General features: G+C 24.6%; 1 protein-coding gene across 1 annotated transcript; it reads right to left on the bottom strand.

The window, feature by feature from the left end:
* Nucleotides 1-8,390: 8,390 nt before the first annotated feature.
* LOC145835033 (uncharacterized) lies at nt 8,391-11,804 on the bottom strand. Its single transcript, XM_082942563.1, has 5 exons — nt 11,741-11,804; nt 10,499-10,575; nt 10,039-10,184; nt 9,430-9,562; nt 8,391-8,687 (listed from the first exon to the last, which is right to left on the bottom strand). Exons 1-5 carry the CDS (start codon nt 11,790-11,792, stop codon nt 8,577-8,579), a joined length of 519 nt encoding a protein of 172 aa, XP_082798689.1. The 5' UTR covers nt 11,793-11,804; the 3' UTR covers nt 8,391-8,576.
* Nucleotides 11,805-18,226: the final 6,422 nt, after the last annotated feature.

Here is an 18,226-nt window from a genome sequence, read left to right on the forward strand (position 1 = left end):
GATTTATGTATATTTTAACTTCAAATTCATTTGTCACGTATTTTAAATTTCTCGGTTTAATCAGTATTACTTTAGCTTTTTGTCATTGAGTTATACAATTATAGGTCTGTCTTTTCCAACTTTAAATTTACCTATACGGTATAAAGATTTTAGTTTATGTTTTTCGATTTTATTTCCACCTAATATTTCTTGTTGCACTTTGAAATCTTTCTTAAAGCTATCTAATTGACTTTGTAAAGGAACACTTTTATTTTCATGAATGTTAAACACGATGATATTTAGTTATTTCTTTCCAACCTGTTTCTGTTCGGTATCAGCATCTATTCTATCTTTAACAACATCAAGTTTACTGCTTATGTCGGTAAGAACTTAAACTGGCTTGTGTTTGACATTATCAGCATAAGTTTTAAAATTTGCTTCAAAACTGTTGAATTTAGTAATGATTTAGAGAAAAAAAGGCTTTTGGCTTGATTGTTTCCATTGCATCAGCATATGTAGAAAACTTTGATTCAAGATTTTTAAATTTTTTTAAAAGAAAGCATCAGCTTTTGATTTATATCAAATAAACTCTCTAAGTTAAATCTTGCAAGATTGAGGCCCTGTGGATGACAATTAAAAAAAAACATTCCAAACAGCAATTGTATAATTTTTAAGTCTGTTTACAAAAACTAAAATATATAAATCTTTATTTGAAAAGTGAAAATTAGAAAAACACTTAGTTACTCAAAAATGGCCAGTTATGTCACCAGTTACCTTAGAAAATGCCTCTGCTTTGTCAGCTTCGTAGGAGCACAGATCGGAGGTAGCCTCAGAGCAACTTATTTCAGACCTATTGCGGCCCCCGACCATGGCGAACAACACTTAATAAAGTTGATTTTTTTTTCTAAACCATGTAGTTGATTATTTTGTTTTAAGTCACTCACTAGAAACCGTTTAAAAACTTTAAAAACCCATTTAAAGATTTACTGCTTAGGATTGAAAATGTCAAAAAGACAGATTAACCTTCTTTTCTCAGTTGAAATAACAAATTTCCTCTTTCAACTGCAACTGTTTAACTAAAAATAACTTTAGTATTACTTTAATTCAGTAAGTTACTTGGGATATAATTGTTAAATAAACTAACTAGTTGAGAATATTTTCTATTTTATACAAAAGTAATGCGGAAAGTGAACCAACATTTGATTATTTTAAAAACTTAAGTGTTGTTTTATACCTAAGTTTTTTAAAACGATATTTCTATTATGCATCATATTTTAATGTACACAAAAACATTAAAATTTAGTGAAAATAGGAAATATTTTCAAAGTAATTTTAAGATTTTAAGTAATTTTGTATTTTTACATTAGTTTTCTGTGTTTTTAAATAATTTCTTTTGCTCACTAAGGTGCTTAAAGTACGGTTACCTTTAAGTTTTTAGTTACCTTATGTAAAAAATTAGATTATTTGTAAAAAATTTCATATTAGCGAAATTAAATTTTCCTAAAAACCACCCAAATGCTATCTTTATTGGAACCTAAAATTGGGACATGTTCATCATTCACCCGCGATTATAATCCCCCTGCGTTCGAAATCCACCCGATCAAAATTCACCCAGTCAAATTCGAGAACCGCTTACCGAACAAGGGTAAGGGTAGGGGAAACAGTGATAGTGAAAAATAAATAAAAAATAAATTAAAAAACTTCAAAAATTATATAAAATAAATTAGTGAATAAAGATAATGTAAAAAAAATCGGGTCGATTTTGAACACGGATGTGTTATGATAGTATACCGAGAAACTGGCCTTTAGATTTATCAGTTGGTTTCTTTTTATATGTAAGTTATCACATTAACACTTGTGTCCTATCTACGACGACTTAAAGAAAGTTTTTTTTGTTGCAATTCTTGTTTTTTATAAAATATAATATTTTAGTTAAAATATTTTAACTCTAATGTCTATGAAGAGGTTTTGGTCATCAGGCTTTTTTTGTTATTAAGAGTGGCTAGGAAATCTAATGATGTATGTCTTTTTCATCTTACAGTTTTGAATTTAATTATATGAACACTTTAAGTTTTGAAGTCGCTATGAATCGAAATAGTATTAATATTTATTGTAAACATATAAGTTTAAAAAACACACACTGGCTTCAAAGCTAACTGCATTTCAACCTAAAAACTTTTTTTTGAAGTATTTAAATAAACCAGGCTGATTTAAGCTAATGTCTAATTACTAAGACTTATAATCCTTTGCTTTAAATTAGTGTAAGCCCTGATCTACTTAAACTTAAAAAGCAATTTAAACATAGCATTCTACATTTAAACCTTGTTTTCTAAAAAAACGCTGTACTTAACAATGCCTTGCTTTGTTATAAAAGTATACGAGACTAATTTCACTATTAATAAGAGTATGTAGTATAACAGTATTAATTGCATTTTTTTGCCGTGCTTACATTCCTTATAAGGGTAAAAATCAGTACCAAAAAAAAGATTTTTTTTGTTTTACATATGCCATGGTTACCACAAAGGAAAAACGAACATTCACAAAATAAATCATTTAATAAAGAAAATAATATATAAAAATAGGCTAGTTTTTTAGACTAATATAATATTTATACATTTTTTTTTTCTGTAATTTTGTTAATTTTCTTTATTATTGTAAGTTTATTGTCATACGAAGGACCAAGGCATCAAAACCTAGGCCAATTATACAGAAAGACATACAACAAAAAGACAAAAATAAACCAAAATTGTAGATTAAAATGAAAAAAATAAACTGAGTTTAACTAATTAAAGTTTAAATTTTATAAGTATAACTAATTAATAAGTATAATTATTTGAAAATCATTTTTGTATATTTTAAATATTTGATAGATTTAGTATCGAATTAAAATCCTAGTTTTAAGTGTTCTTATATGGACTATCTGTAACTTTTGTTAAACTTTCTAAAAATAAGGCTAGTTTTTTTAGTTCGAAGTTACTATGAAATATTTACGCTGTTTTATTTTTTTTACTTAGATGTAATTAAATCATAGTTTACCTTAATAGTTTTTAGGAGTTAAGTTCATGATTTTTCAATTTTCAAATTAACAAATTAATAATATTTTGTTATAGGGTTATCAAATTATAGGGTTCATATTATGACTGAAACTGAAACTACGGCCCGCGAAGATTTAGAAACTTAAACTTTGCCCGCGCGCACCAATTGCCTGCTGACCACTGCTATATACTTATAAATAAGTTTTTTATATATTAAATATATTTTCAAGCTTATAATTCTAAAAATCAGTATAATCTACATTAATTATAGCTGAAATAATTTTTTTGAGTCTAAAACAATATATATACTTTGATGAATATTAAATACTATTTACATAAAAACTACCTGTTACTTAAAAAAAATTAGAATTGGAGTTAAAATTTGTAGATAATAATATATTTTTTATTGAACGACAAAAAAAACCCAAAGTATTTGGTCCTAGGACCTGGTGAACGAAAACAAACCTTCGGTTATCAAGTCGCACACTACTTTATGTATAATCAAGTTTTTGATGACTGTTTTCAACTTTCTTATCTACTTTTTGTAGAAAAAAAGCAAATAAAACAAGGTATTATCAGCTAGCGTTACATCATCTAGTACATGGAACGTTAGCTCACCACCTTGTAAGTTATTTACACAAACTATGCTTATATACGCGTTTGTTGTGGTGTATGCAAATATTTGTGGGTATTTTTAAAATGTGAGAGAATCAAAAAGTACTAAGTATTAGAGTTATTTATAGTCAAAAGATATTTATAGTTATAGAGTTAAATTGTTAGTGTTGATTTAATCAGAAACTAGCATCTTTCAGAAGTTAACACTTGTTTTTGTTTTACAAAGAACAACCGATGACAAAAAAAAATATATGCAATAAGATTACTTTTAAAGTATATGAGGCCCGAGTAAACTAAAAAAAAATATTTTTAAGTTGAACTTTACAAAATTAAAGTTCTGTAGTAGTAGAAAAAGATAAAATAAGAAATAACTTTCAGAACAATAATGATAAAGTTTTTTTAACTCTTATCGTGTCTTTATAGTTATTTTATTGATCACAAAAACTATTAAAAAAGTACTGAGTTACTCAAAATCAGCCAGTTATGTCACCAGTTTCATTCGAAAATGCCTCTGCTTCGGCAGCTTCGTAGGAGCACAGATCGATAGTAGCCTCAGAGCAACTCATTTCAGACCAAATGCGGCCTCCTGATCATGTCAATCTGGTTTGCCGAACAACAATTTTTAAAGTTGTTTTTTTTGGTTAACGATGTAAATGAAATGTCTTAATCTTATGCCACTCATTAAAAAACGTTTTTAAAAACCTATTTAAAAATTTCTGCTTAGGCTATAAAATTCGAAAAGACAATTTGGCCTCTTGAAGTGTTTTTTTTTCAGTTTAAACAATATTTTTTTTTCTGTCTACAGCCGATGGTGAGCTAAAAATAAGTTTTTAGAACACTTAGATTCAGTATGTTATTTGTGAAACAATTTTTTTATAAATTAGCTAAATAAAGGTGTTTCTATTTTGTAAAAAATATTTCGAATAATTAAACTTAAAATTGAATTTTTGGAAATTTAGGTGTGTTGTTTAGCATGTAATTTATACTCAGTTTTTATAATAGATATTTTCATTATGTATTATATTTAAATCTACTTAGATACATTAAATACATCAATTATTATAGGAATACAAATCTCGTTTTAGTTGTTTTTTTGCGTAAGTTTTCGATGTACTTTTCTTCAATTTTTGAGCACAATAATGTGCTTATAAATATGTCGACTTTTGAGTTTTCAGCTGAATTTTTTAGAGGTAAATACAAAAAATAATTATTCTGTGTGAAAAGTAATATGATTTGAAGGAACTTTCATTTGTAGCGGAATTTGATTTATTAAAAATCACCTTAATACAATCTTTATGGGACCCAAATAATGCGTCTTTAGATTTATTAGTTTGATTTCTTTTTGCATGTTACAATTATCACATAAACACTTTTGTCCTATCTACGACGACTTAAAGAAATTTTTATGATGGCACCAATAGCGTATCATAATATTTTTTGTTAGGGGTTGCACAAAATTTACTGATTTTGAAAAATCCCCTAAATTATAACTTTTATTATAAGCTATACAAAAGTCTTATTAAAAGTTCTAAAGTTATGATAGTTTAACTATAACAAAAAGGTTTAATTTAAGTGTTTAAAAAATAAATATATTTCAAGATTTAGCATTTTTAAACAACTACAGATAATATTTTATAAGTAATATTCGATTATATTTATCTGTACATGCAGAAATATAAACTAACAATATAAAATTAAACTTAGTTAGTTATAAATAAACAACAGCTCTAATACTAAAAAACTGAAATTTTTGCTAGTAACTAGGAAAACATTATCAAATTTATTAAAATATTCTATATCTTTTTTATAAAATAGGTAAAAATGTTTTAAGATAAATAGCAAAATAAAAAATAAAGTTTAGTTAGGCCGAGCAAGAAATTTGTAAAAAATAGTACAGGTAATATCACCTAAAGACAAAAATATTTCTCTAAAACTTGTAATTTATTTTTTTTTAAATCAAAACAATTCTCAATACAAATAAGAAATAAAGGCAGAGTTTAATCAGACTTTGATTAAAATAAACATTAACAGATATAGCAAAATCTAATTGATAGTTCACTGTTTTCAAGCCTAGAAAATAAAAGGTTAAATTTTTATTTTATTAAAAAAAATTAATTAAAAATATACATAAATTTTTAAAACGAAAAAAAAAAAAGAGTTAAGCTTAGTTAGATTTAGTTTTCAATAAACAATATAAATCAATAAATCAAAATATATATGATAGTTCGCTGTTAGTAAATTTTAAAAACTTGTATTTTTTAAGCAACGTATAAAATAAAAGAAAAGATACCAAAAAAAAAAAAAATAAGTTTTTAAATCAAATGAAAAATGTTCAAAAGTGAAAAATTTAAAATTTCTATTTGGGAGAACTTAAAAAACCTTGTTTTAAGAGATCTTAATTATTTGAATATGTAATTTTTTAGCTTTTTTAACTAGAGATTTTTAAATATGTGTATAAGGATAGTTACAAATTCAATAATATTTCACTAAACAACAAATAATAATACAGTAACCTCTCGGATCTTTACGCACTCGTGACGTTACGCACTCTCGTTTAGTTACGCATTTCAGAATTCTATAAAATTCAGAAAATATTTTTTTTTTTTTAACATTGCACAAATACGTTTAATGTATATTTTTAAATTAAAATACGTTTTTGAATGCTAACGCACCTCTCTTTATCTTTAGACTTTGTAAATTTATGTTCCTTGACTAATTGATAAACATTTAGTTAAACCTCAGTATATCAGAAACTTTGTTAACAATAAGAGATTAAATCAAAATTCTGAAATAAACATGACAGTGTTTAATAATGAAAGTATAATGAAATAATTAGAGTTTAAAACACAAAGAAATAATACAGCAGTCTTGCCCTATATATTAATAAACACCATTTTATAATTGTAAAGAAATGCTTAATTATAAATTTAGTTTGCTAAGTAGAATAGAATATAAATATTACATATAAATAAAGATTAAGATAATTTCCACTTATTATTAAAATAGTAAAATTATTTCTACTCGTATTATTATTATTTTAGAGAAATTCAAACTCTTTTTTTAATATATGTATAGTTCGATCTGTTGTTTACATATTTGTAAATGAAAGTGCCCAGTCTACTTTTAACTAGAAGCAATATTAAAAAACACCCATTATAGTGAGTATATTTGGTACCTCTCGTTTCTTTACGATCTCTCATATCTTTACGCACTTTTTCCTCGGACACAATGTGCGTAAATAAGCGAGAGGTTACTGTAATTCATAGTAAAAAAAAATTTGTTACCATTTTTTCATCTAAAAGTATCAATCATAAATACAGCAGCTGCGTTCTTTGCAACATCATTATATTATGTGTTTTTAACTTAAAAAATAACGGAATAAAAACTAGGTATATTTAAAATTTTTGCTTTAAACTTAATCTCTATTTTTTCATTGTTCTTATTAGTCTAAAAGATGCCTAAAGTATTGTATGACCTTTTTATTTACAAATATCAAAAATCGTAACGGAAGTCAACTTGCATACTTGAAAAACAAGTTATTTTTACAAATTGTTTACTAATAAGTAAAAAGATTAATATCAAGATGTATATTTTATGGTACTTATCAAATTTTAAATCAAAAAATAATAGTAAACAAAAGTTTACATAGACGAAATAGCTTTGAAATCAAAAGCGTAAAAGTTGTATTTTTTAGCTAGGTAAGTTTAGTTTTAAGTATGAGTCTTAGAAAATAATTGAAATTGTAAGTACGTACAGCTTTTCTTTAACTTATCTATATATTCTAAATTAAAGATTTGGTTTTTCTCTATACTAAAAGTAAGTAAACGAGTTAGTGTTTATACTAAAAAAAAATGTAAAAAATAGTTGTTCAATAACTCTTTATCTGTAAAGGCTTTCAAAAGCATTTAAAATGCAACAACAAATTTTAAAACTTTTGACTGATGTTAAGGTATTTAAAAGAAAGACAAAGCAGTAAAAAAAAGAAAATTTTACACCCTGACACGTTACTTTTTTTTTTTTTGCATTCAAAAAATATTAAAAATCATAAATATTAAAAAAAAAATAGTTTCTAAACTATGAATTTTATAAATAAGAATATTCCTATTTAAAAGTTTTTAAGTTAATAAGACTGATGACAAATATACAACTAAGTCAAGACATTAAAAAAATGTGGTTAGTTGAAGATTAAAATTAATTAACCTTAAATTCACTTCTTTATTATATGAACTTTAAAGTACTTTCCAAATTAAAGTATTTTAAACTGGCATGAATTACTATTTAATGTAAATCTAGTAAGTAAGGAATATCTTTCCCAGTAGAATTTAGAACATTTTTTTGTACTGCCGTCAATTTGAAACCATTTTTTTAAAATTTTAAGATATATAGCTTATTTGTTTTAATAATGTTCAATTAGAACTTTAAGATTTTTAAGTTAACTCAAAATCTCTAAAGCCGTTTGTTTATCATTTGTTTGATTTACTAAACTTGTTTTTTTTCAATACTTGGTTATCGTAAATCTTTTGCTTGTTTGTTTGCATTCAAGAAATAAATAACCTATTCTAAGTTTTAACAAACTTTAAAGTTAACTAAAAGTATAACTATTTATCGCTTCAGTTTACCTAACTTATTAATTGAGAAGTACATTGAAAACGTTATTTATAAAAGATATCTTCTTTATTAATACATACTTTGTCACTAAACAAAACACTTAAGATAAAAGTAAAAATTTCTTTAAAACATGTAAATCAAATTAAAGTAGTCAAATAGTATATATTATATTTCTTTATCTGTATAAAAACTGTAAAAGTTTAAATATATAATAAGTTTAAACATATTTTGAATTTTTTGTTTTTGTACAAAATTAAATAAAAACAAGTCAAATGACAATAAATACTATAAATCGTAAATCTAAATTTTACTCTATTGTTTTTTTCGATTATGACGTCGTTAGTTTTTGTTGTGTCCCTTTTGTTTGATGTCAGCCTTCATAGCTTCGAACATGACGGAATTGTCACTCTTCAATTTGCAGCACACAGACCTTCCATTGCCGAGATGAATCTTTGAAAAAAAAAATTGTTTATTTAAATGTTATTGTTAAAAAGAAGTTTGAGACACGAATCAATCAAAAAAAAACAATAATATTTTACAAAGCAGACAAATAGAATCGATTTCAGATAAAACTTATTAATTACTTTTGTTAGCAACTAAATTTAAAGTCAAATTTTGATTAAGTTTACAGTTAGAGATTTTATTAGAAAATATTCAATTAATACCAATTAGCATTTTCAAGCAAAAATAACTAGAGATTTTTTAACAGCTTATAATTTAAGTTTTTAATTGTATAATATCGTTAAATAATGTTTAATAATTTACGGTAATTTTATTTTATTACTGAGGTTAGTTTCATATAAAACTTAACATTTAAAAATCTAAGTTTTAGTATTTACATTTAGATAAAACGTTATACTTATAAAATGAATAAGCTTTTGATAATACTGTGATTGGTCTATAACAAAAGTTTAATTTTTTGCTCATATTTGTAAAAGGTGCAATTTGTATAATTTTTTTTAATACAGTGAGCTTATCGAGCAATTATTGTTTACGAAATAACAATACACGTTGCGAAGATAACATTCACTATTATACCTCGTAAATGAAAATTTTCGTAAAAAATAGATTGCAGGTGTTAACATTTGGATTGATTTCACCATGACCTCACTTTATCTCGAAAATATATGCTTTTTAGGTCGAAATAGTATTTTAGTACTTTATAGGTAGGAAAATTAAATATTTGCCTCACCTTCACTCCCCTTCCAACGACTCCGTTTTTGTCTTCCCTGGACAGGTCGAGGTTGAGACGCGAGTTCAGTTTGAAGTCCATATCGTGGATGGCGTCCCCGTCCAGTTTGAACGTTCCGATGTTTCCTTCGTCACTGTGGATAAAGCAAAAAGTTAAATACAATTGTATATACATATTATGCAGTTATTTATTGTCTCCTCTATATTACAGCTGTATATGTATCTATTATTACAACTGTATATGGATGCAAATTATGAAGTTTTCCTCTATTTTTAGTTGTGTTTTAAGCTAATTTAATATGTACTAATAGAAGACACAATCTAGGTAAAGTAAACTGTTTGTTTAAAAAAAGTATCGATCATATCTTCAATGTAATGTATGCTCACTTAATTTCATTGACAAAGTTGTTGAAATTGTTTTTAGGGTTTGAAAACTGCGCTTTAAACTACAAAACCAGAAAAAAAAGATTACAAAGCAGATAACTTAGTCGGTCATCAAAATACTATCAAAAAATCACAACTAAGTCTGTTATACGTAATATTAATTTAATGCTGTCGCATGTTGAGTTGGTTTTTATCAAGACTATTACGTAATGACGTCAAAACTCACACTGTTTTGTCGCCAAGGTTGTGATGGGGTCCCATATTGCGGCAACGTAAACCTCTAGGGGCATTGCTGTGTACGTGCACCCCAAAAGGTCCGGTCAGACCCCCTGTGACGTGAACGTCCATTCTGCCGTAAACCTGACCGTTGTCCTGTGGGGAAAAGAAAAAAAAATGCATATGTAGGATAATCGTTGTTAAAAATAATTGTTTAAAATAGAAACACTTATGTTTTTTAATGTTGCCATGTCTACCAAAACATGTCTATTTTTCTGCTCATATTATTTTTTTAACTGTACAATTAAAAAATATTTTCTTAAACTTAAGCATAAAACATTTTATTAAGTATTCAAATCTTATTTAAAACTTTATATTTTACTAAAAACAAGTAGTTATTTATTATTTGGAATCTATCATCTTGTTTCAGACACCACTAAATAATTTAATTAATTATTGACTAAACTAACATCTTCTTTCAGACACATGTGTCCCTTAACATCCTTATCTCCATGGAAACTGCAGTGAGCATATCTGGCAGATTCGCCTAAAAAGGTATATGGTAAAATAAAACTCCTTTTTTTAAAAGTGTTGAACTGTTTATTTCCATTATAACGCCGTAGTATACTTTGTTCGAAAATTTGTATTACTATGGTCTATAGTTTATCTCAAGCTTTAATAAATGAAACTTAATGTCTATCTGAAAACAGTTTTTTAGGCGCAATGAAAATTTTTTTGTAAGAAATAGTATCGAACTTGTCTATTTAGTAATTGTAAATCGTTCTGTTAAAATGTAATGTACACTTTAAAAATTTTAAGACACGACATTTGTTTTAGACACTAAGGTTTCCACACGGTTTTATTTTACTTATTATTTGTAAACCACATCAACACATTGAAAGGTATCCGTGGTTTGCGACCCGATACTAAAAGGTTCTTCGTGCACCAGGTCCTAATACTAAATATTTTAAACGTATTTTTTATCGTTCAATAAACTATACTACTAACAGTGTTACTATTCTACAGTAAAAAAATGTTGTTTGTTTTTATTATTCTATAATAAAGTGTGTTAACTTTTAAAGAATGATAAATAAAGATACTCAACTAAAACTGTAGTAATAAATTTAAGTGCATTTCAAACACAAAATTAAATATTTCCGTTCGAGCATATGCTAATTATATCACAACATTTGTATTAAGTAATAATTTTCAAAAAGTATATTCATTTTTGTGCTACATTTTAGTATTTAAACGTTTGTTTTGGACTTTAGCGTTGTTTGTTTACAAGTTACAAAATGTTGATATATTGCAGTAGCAGTATAAAAATTGCGTATATAAAAAAATACCAAAAAATGCCAAGTGCTACTTAACTACATGGAATTTTAAACAAAAACTTTAAAACTGATCTTAAAAGTTTAAAGAACTTTATTTGATTATTATAAATATTCCGAAAAAAAATTAGAATGTAACTACAAGTACTTCAGTGCTAAACTAATTGAAAGACATTTTTTATAAAGTTTACAGCCATAAAGTTATATATGTATAAACAAATACTTTTATTTTTTGTTATTGAGTTAAAAAACTTATACGTCTTGTGTAAAATTTTTGATCAATATAAAAGTGAGCCAACAAAAAATAAAAAACACCTAAATAAAAAACTGAATGCAAAATTTTAGTTCATTTGCAAACTTATAAATATAGTAAAAACTAACCAATTTTCGCTAAACCGAAGGCAATCACCAAGAAAATTCCAAGTTTAAACATTCTTATATAAAAAATTCTGAAATAAATCCTAACGTAAGTAAATCCAACAAAACAACTAAAAACTTTATAAGTTTTATTTAACTAGTAAACTAGTAAAACTAGTAAAAAATTATATCTGTTTTAACCGTAAAAAATTTCTATATAAAAATTTTAACAATTTATGTATTTTGTGTTTGGAAATGTTTGTGTTAACTATATTAAATGTGTAGCTTTCTATCATACCACTTGTCTTAGAACCTTTTTTTGGTAAGAAAATGCAAATTATGCTTAGACATAAAAAAAGCTCCGTGTACATATATCTAAGTGAATAACCGTTTGCATTATCAACAGCCGCACTTTTAATTACTGAAATTCATCTTTGCAAAGCTTCTTTATATATACCTAACAGCATTGCAGCAAAAAAACGTTGATTGCAGCAAACACGTGTTTTTTGCAGCGCTTAGATTTTGCAACGTTTTTTTTTCGAGTCTCGCGCGCAAAATACACAATCACGAGGCATAAACAAATGCAAGCTAATCAAATGCAACGGTTGCTAACGGTTTGATCAGTCACAGATACTTGATAATAAACACTAATTGAGCAATAATAACCTAACGTTTACTGTAACTGCATTGCCGTGAAATAAAGCAAGTTTAACCACGTAATTGTTGTTAAAATTGATAAGTAATAGATGAGTTTCGTGTGCAAATGTCTTATAGCGTTCACTGCGTTTACAAACGTGAAAAATTTAAAAATAAAATGTATTAAGCAAATATAAAACGAAAATAATAAATGTAATTAAAATTTAAAAAAATACTCTTTAAACACCCGTGGCAAAGTCATGTAGAACGTTTATTAAAATTATATTTTTATTGTATCTTTGAACTTTAATTAACATTCATTGTTGTGTAGCGTTTCCTATATTGTTGAACTATAATCATGGTAAAAATCATGTTTTGAGTTTAAAGCAATCGATTCATTTTTTCATTAAATAAAACTAGATTTAAATAACCGTAAATTTAAGTAAATACACCAAAAACACACTTTTTTAACATGATTAATCACTATTGCAATTAGTAGCCAATGTTAAAAGCTAGTTTAAAAATAAAACATGTATTTATTTTCAATAAACCAATAGTCTTATTTTAAATAAAAGACTATTTAAAGTAAATTCTAAATATTTTTTAAGCAATAAATGTTTGTACATCGTGCCATTAATTAAAATTGTACAAATGTTTGTTACAAATATAATAGAATCTATTTAGAGTGTTTTTTACTTTAGTAATCGAATTTTACACTTCTTTTTTAAAACAATACCTAGTTTATACAAAAAGTGTAGAAAAGCATTGTTGGTTTTTGATGAGAATACTTAAGTTTGAATTTTTTTAGTTAACTTAATTTTAAGGTTTAGTCCTTATATACAACAATTTTTAAATTTTTATAAAAGAGTTAACCTAAAATTAATTACTACTAAATCAACTTTGACATATTTAGTAACGAAAGTAAAATACTTCTATAAATTAAAATGAAATAAAATGAATAATACGATCAATTTTCGGTTGTAAAGCTTTTAACAAAAAAATTAATTAAAAACATTACTTAAAATTTTCACCGAGTTTATTGTTGTGTAAATTTAAATGTAAAAACACAAACACAAACTCATTTAGTTCATGTTGGTTATTATACAAAAAATTGTTTCTTTTTTTAATGCACAACTTCAAATTGCAAGTGGTAATATCGAATGTTTTGATTTATTTTAGTTACTTTGTTTTGTTGTAGGTTTAAAAACGCTTATAAAAATGTAAAAGTAGCTGAATTCTATTTTCTGTAAAGAAGTGTATAAAATTAAAGCTAATGTTGTGTGATAGTTGACAGTCGTAAAAATATATGTGCGATACAAACTGCAACTTAAAAACAATCAAGTGATTTATAAGTTAATTCCTTTTATTTTTACTTCGAAGGTTTTATGCACAATAAATGCTCATATAAACGCTCTGATTGAAACATTTAAATAATATTTTCAATATTCTTACAATTTTTTTTAAAGTTTTAATAATATAGTAATGTTTAAGTAATGTTTTGTTTTTTCAACAAGTTATAAAACCAACCATAAATTAAAAGTTTTATACTAAAAATAAAATAACATTGTTAATAGTATCAACAAATATATTTAATATTTGAGACTCAAAAAGTATTTAGTTTAAAATTATAGTTTTCGATTACTTAGTATTACTTTATATTTTTTGTCTTTTTTAGTTGTATTTGTTATGTTTGTTCCAGTTAAATTGCATTACATACTTTTTTACGCTTTTCTAGGCATTTCTAATTATTTACAAAAGATTAAACATTTTTTGTAAAACATTTTTCAAAACAAATAAAGGTCTATGTACGTCTTTTATAGAACTCATACTATTTCCAAGCTTTTACACATTTTATACTAGCTTGTATAGTTGTTTTGGTTAACAAATTATATAAAGATCTTAAACTTAGCTAAACAAATGTACTTTCTTATTTTCGAACACATCTAATAGCTTATTTTTCTACTTAATTTTCAACGAGTTTGTTTTGAGAAAAAAACATTTTTATAATAAGTTGGTTTTTATCTATTTTACAAAAAGGCTGTTTAAAAGTTTTATTTCAATATGCTGATAATGTCTAATGCACGTATGAGAAATATATTTAGTATAGTTAAAAAGTAATAAACTCACAGTAAATCAAAATTAGTTATAACTTTTCCGCTTAAAATTAAGCGAGTTCACAATGTGAAAAAAAAAATTTTACATAGTAACAATTAGATAGTTTTTTATTTGAGATTCTTTAAAAATTTTTGTAGTGGAAATGCTTTATTAACGAAAGTGTTTGGGAAAAAACACTTAATGATGTAGAACATAAACTTAAACTTTAAACTTAAAATTAAAGTTCATTAAAAAACTTCTATTTAATATTTAGCAAGTTTACTTGTGAGAAAAAACTATTTACAAAATATTAATATAAATTTTACTAGGGTTTTTTTTTCTGTAATACTTGTAAAATTTGTTTAAAAGTTTTTGTATTTAAAATTAAAAAGTTATCTCGAATATGTTTAAAAATAACTACTTTGCGTTTTTTTTATCTGATTTTAATAAAAAAATCTACTCAAGTTTAAAATTTAAAAAGACGAGGAAAAAAAAGTATCAACTTGTTTACTTAATTTTTCTCCAAACGTGTTTTCAAGGTAAAACTAGATACTAAATGAAGTGTTCCTTTTTTCTTCTAGTGAAAATTTTAGATCACTAAATAAGAATTTTTTTTTTATAATTTTAAATAAAAAATAAAGTTTAACTTTAGCGTCTTTAAAAGTTTAAATAGACTAACTTTCTAAGCTTCTAAATTAAAACTTTAACTTAAAGAAGACAAATCGTTAATTTTACCCTCCTCATAATAATTGTCACTATGTCAAACTTTTCATGTATGATGTATATTGAAAAAATAATAATATCTCCTTCAATGCATAAAATTATATTGTACTGCAGTTTATAAAATAAAACTTTTTTCTTTATATTTAACCAAATTAACTTCACTAATTTTATGTTTAAATAGTTTTTTTTTTATTCAAAAATATAATAAAGCACATAATTTTATTAGATTCTAGGTTAACTAGCTAAGTTCAAAAAAAATTTCAAAAAAAAATATATTTTAAACTTCTTATAGATATTTTTATTATTATTAGATAATTTGAATAACACTTTTTTTTAAATCTAGTGTATTTCAACAGGTTTTTAATCATTTTTAGTCATTCATAATAATTTAAAGTTCAATTACATTGAAATAGAATAACAATAGTAGGCAAAAAAAAACAGTAGAACTGTTATCATAATGAAATACACTACTCACAATTATTTTTCATTTATTACCTTAAATTACTTTAATATCTTATGATAAAAACATTATAAAATGCTGTCAGTTTTTTTTTGTCAAAAAGTATGTTGAAGGATTTTGATTTTCCTTTAGTATTTAGAAGAAAAATGTTCGGTCATTTTTTGATATAAAAGTGTGGCCAGACTTTGATTCAAAAAATTTAATTAAGTCAACCAAGTTTTTTAACTCCTATAAAGTATTTATTTATTATTTAATAACATCATTAAAAAAAGGTATTTCGACAAAATTGGTTATAGAAAAACAAATTATTAAATTAAATCATTAAAATCTTTAAAAAATCTAGCAAAAATTGCTTAAGTTTATCATAAATCTTAAAAATATCTCCAGTTTTTTTTTAAATTAAACTTGCCTTGGTCATCCTGAGACTTTCATAGGTTTTATAAAGAAAGCTTGTTTATAATAATTAAAATTTTTAACTATAATAGGGTTTCCACTTTTTGAGTCAAAGATATTGTTTTGATATAACCTTTTTTTATTAAATCCTTTAAAACATTTTAAATAATTTGACAACACTAAATTTGTCCTGGACATGACTTTAAATTTTATCCTCGTTATTAATCGATAGCCGAAAGGTTTTTTCGTACACCAGGTCCTAGGACCAAATTTTTGAGCGCTTTTTTTTCGTATAATAAACAATACACAGCATCAATAAAAATAGGTTTTCCAGCTAGTTTAAAAATAGGGTGTAAAATAACAAGGCATTGAAATTAAATAATTTTTATTCTATATCTATCAAAAGTTGCTTAAGATTATTAGATATCTGAAAAATATTCCAAGTTTTTTTAAACTAAAGTGGCCTGAGACTTTTTTAAGTTTTAAAATTTTCTGAGTAGTTTTGAGTGTGTGGCAACCTGGTATAAATTATTTGAAAATGCTATTAGTTATTTAAAATTATTACAAATTAATATTTTGATTAATGCATCTTCTGTAACTTAATTTTTTTATTTGATATGAAAAATTAATTTAAACTTCAAGTTTTTTCTTATAGATATTTTCAGACTCTAGGTAGAATTGCCACCAATAAATTGCCTTAAATTGAAAATTTATTCTACTTTTGTTAGTTGTGCGTTTTCCGGTGGTTCTTTGAAAAGATAAATTTTCTTTGTAGATGGGTTCACATTAAAGTTCGGTTTTAACTAGACAAGTTTAAATCGTCAAATATATAATTCTGTAAAATTTTAATTCATTAGTTAGAGCTAGTTCTACTTTTGTTATGTTGCGAGTTATCCGTTAATTGTTTACAAGTCTTTCTTTCTTTGTATATGGGATCATATGGCAGTTAGTTTATTTAATGGACAAATGTAGAAGCCTATTAAGTCGTAATTCATTAGTTAAAGCTAGAAAAACAAATGTGTATTTTATTGTACATATAATAACAGGTAGGCAATATTTTAACTGTTTTATCAAAAAATATTTGGTGTTAGAGTGCTTTGGGTATTGCCGCCCCTGAACTTTAAAAGTCTATCTATCGAGTTTTATTTTATTAACGAACAGTTCTAATGGTTGTAAAACTTTTCATAGGTAAGTTAGAAATATAAATTACTTATGAATATATTCTTTCAAGAAATTATTTAACAAGCTAATTTTCGGTCAAAGGACTCGTAAGTGCTATAAGTTTACTGAAAAGATATGTGACAGTCATAGAAAATAGCATTTAAACAATTAAATTAAAATAAAAACAAATTTTTACTCAAATTTGTTTACTTAAAAAACTAAACAAATTAAATTTTCATATTAAGATTAAGTTTAAAGTTAACTTGAAAATTTGTAAAGTTTTAAATTCAATAAAAGAATAATAATAATAGTAATACAAGCTGTATGTAGCTTTCATTTATCTTCAGTTAGTTTTTAAAATAAATATTGCTTAAGCAAAAATTAAGTTAATAAAGTGATCTTAAAGTTAAAGTGCATTTTAAAGTAGCTTATTTTAATTGTGATGTTGCTATTAAAAATTTAATTAATCTTGTGCTTATAATAGCTATGAAAATTTGAAATCAATGTTTACTTTCAAAATTTACTGGAAGATAAAAGTAAACTAATTTACATATTTTGTTAATATTATTGTTCTTATATTGATTTTAAGGCTTAATTTAAAAAATAACTTTACCTTGAACTCAATCTTAATATGAAAACATAATTTGTTCAGTTTTTTAAGTAAAAAATGTTGAGTAAATATTTGTTTTTATTTTATTTTAATTATTTAAATGCTTTTTCCCAAGACTGTCACATATTTTTTTTCGATTTATTTAAGCACTGACAAGATCTTTGACCGAAACTTAGTTTGTTAAATAATTTCATAAAAGAATAAGTTTATTATTTCTCATCCAGTAGTTGAGTTGAGATCTCTATATTTGTTTATCTAAAACTAAAACATATAAGAGTATAAAATACTATTTTATATAAGGTTGTTTTTTAAACGACAGACCTGGCAAAATTTATAACATTTTTATAATTAACAAAAAACATATAATGTTTTAAGGTACAGTTCAGATGGTTGTAAAAACTTTGATACATTAGCTAAAACTACAAAAAACAAC

Source organism: Thalia democratica, chromosome 4 (assembly GCF_965202585.1).
Source record: "Thalia democratica chromosome 4, ktThaDemo2.hap1.1, whole genome shotgun sequence".
Lineage (NCBI taxonomy): Eukaryota > Metazoa > Chordata > Thaliacea > Salpida > Salpidae > Thalia > Thalia democratica.

What these genes read in the sequence shown, in the direction of transcription:
- LOC145835033 (XM_082942563.1), bottom strand. Translation starts at nt 11,792, where the DNA reads ATGTTTAAACTTGGAATTTTCTTGGTGATTGCCTTCGGTTTAGCGAAA. An exon ending in ACATGTGTCTGAAAGAAGAT is followed by an intron (nt 10,185 to 10,498) that starts GTTAGTTTAGTC and finishes TTTTCCCCACAG; the next exon opens with GACAACGGTCAGGTTTACGG. An exon ending in TCGTTGGAAGGGGAGTGAAG is followed by an intron (nt 8,688 to 9,429) that starts GTGAGGCAAATA and finishes TTTTTTTCAAAG; the next exon opens with ATTCATCTCGGCAATGGAAG.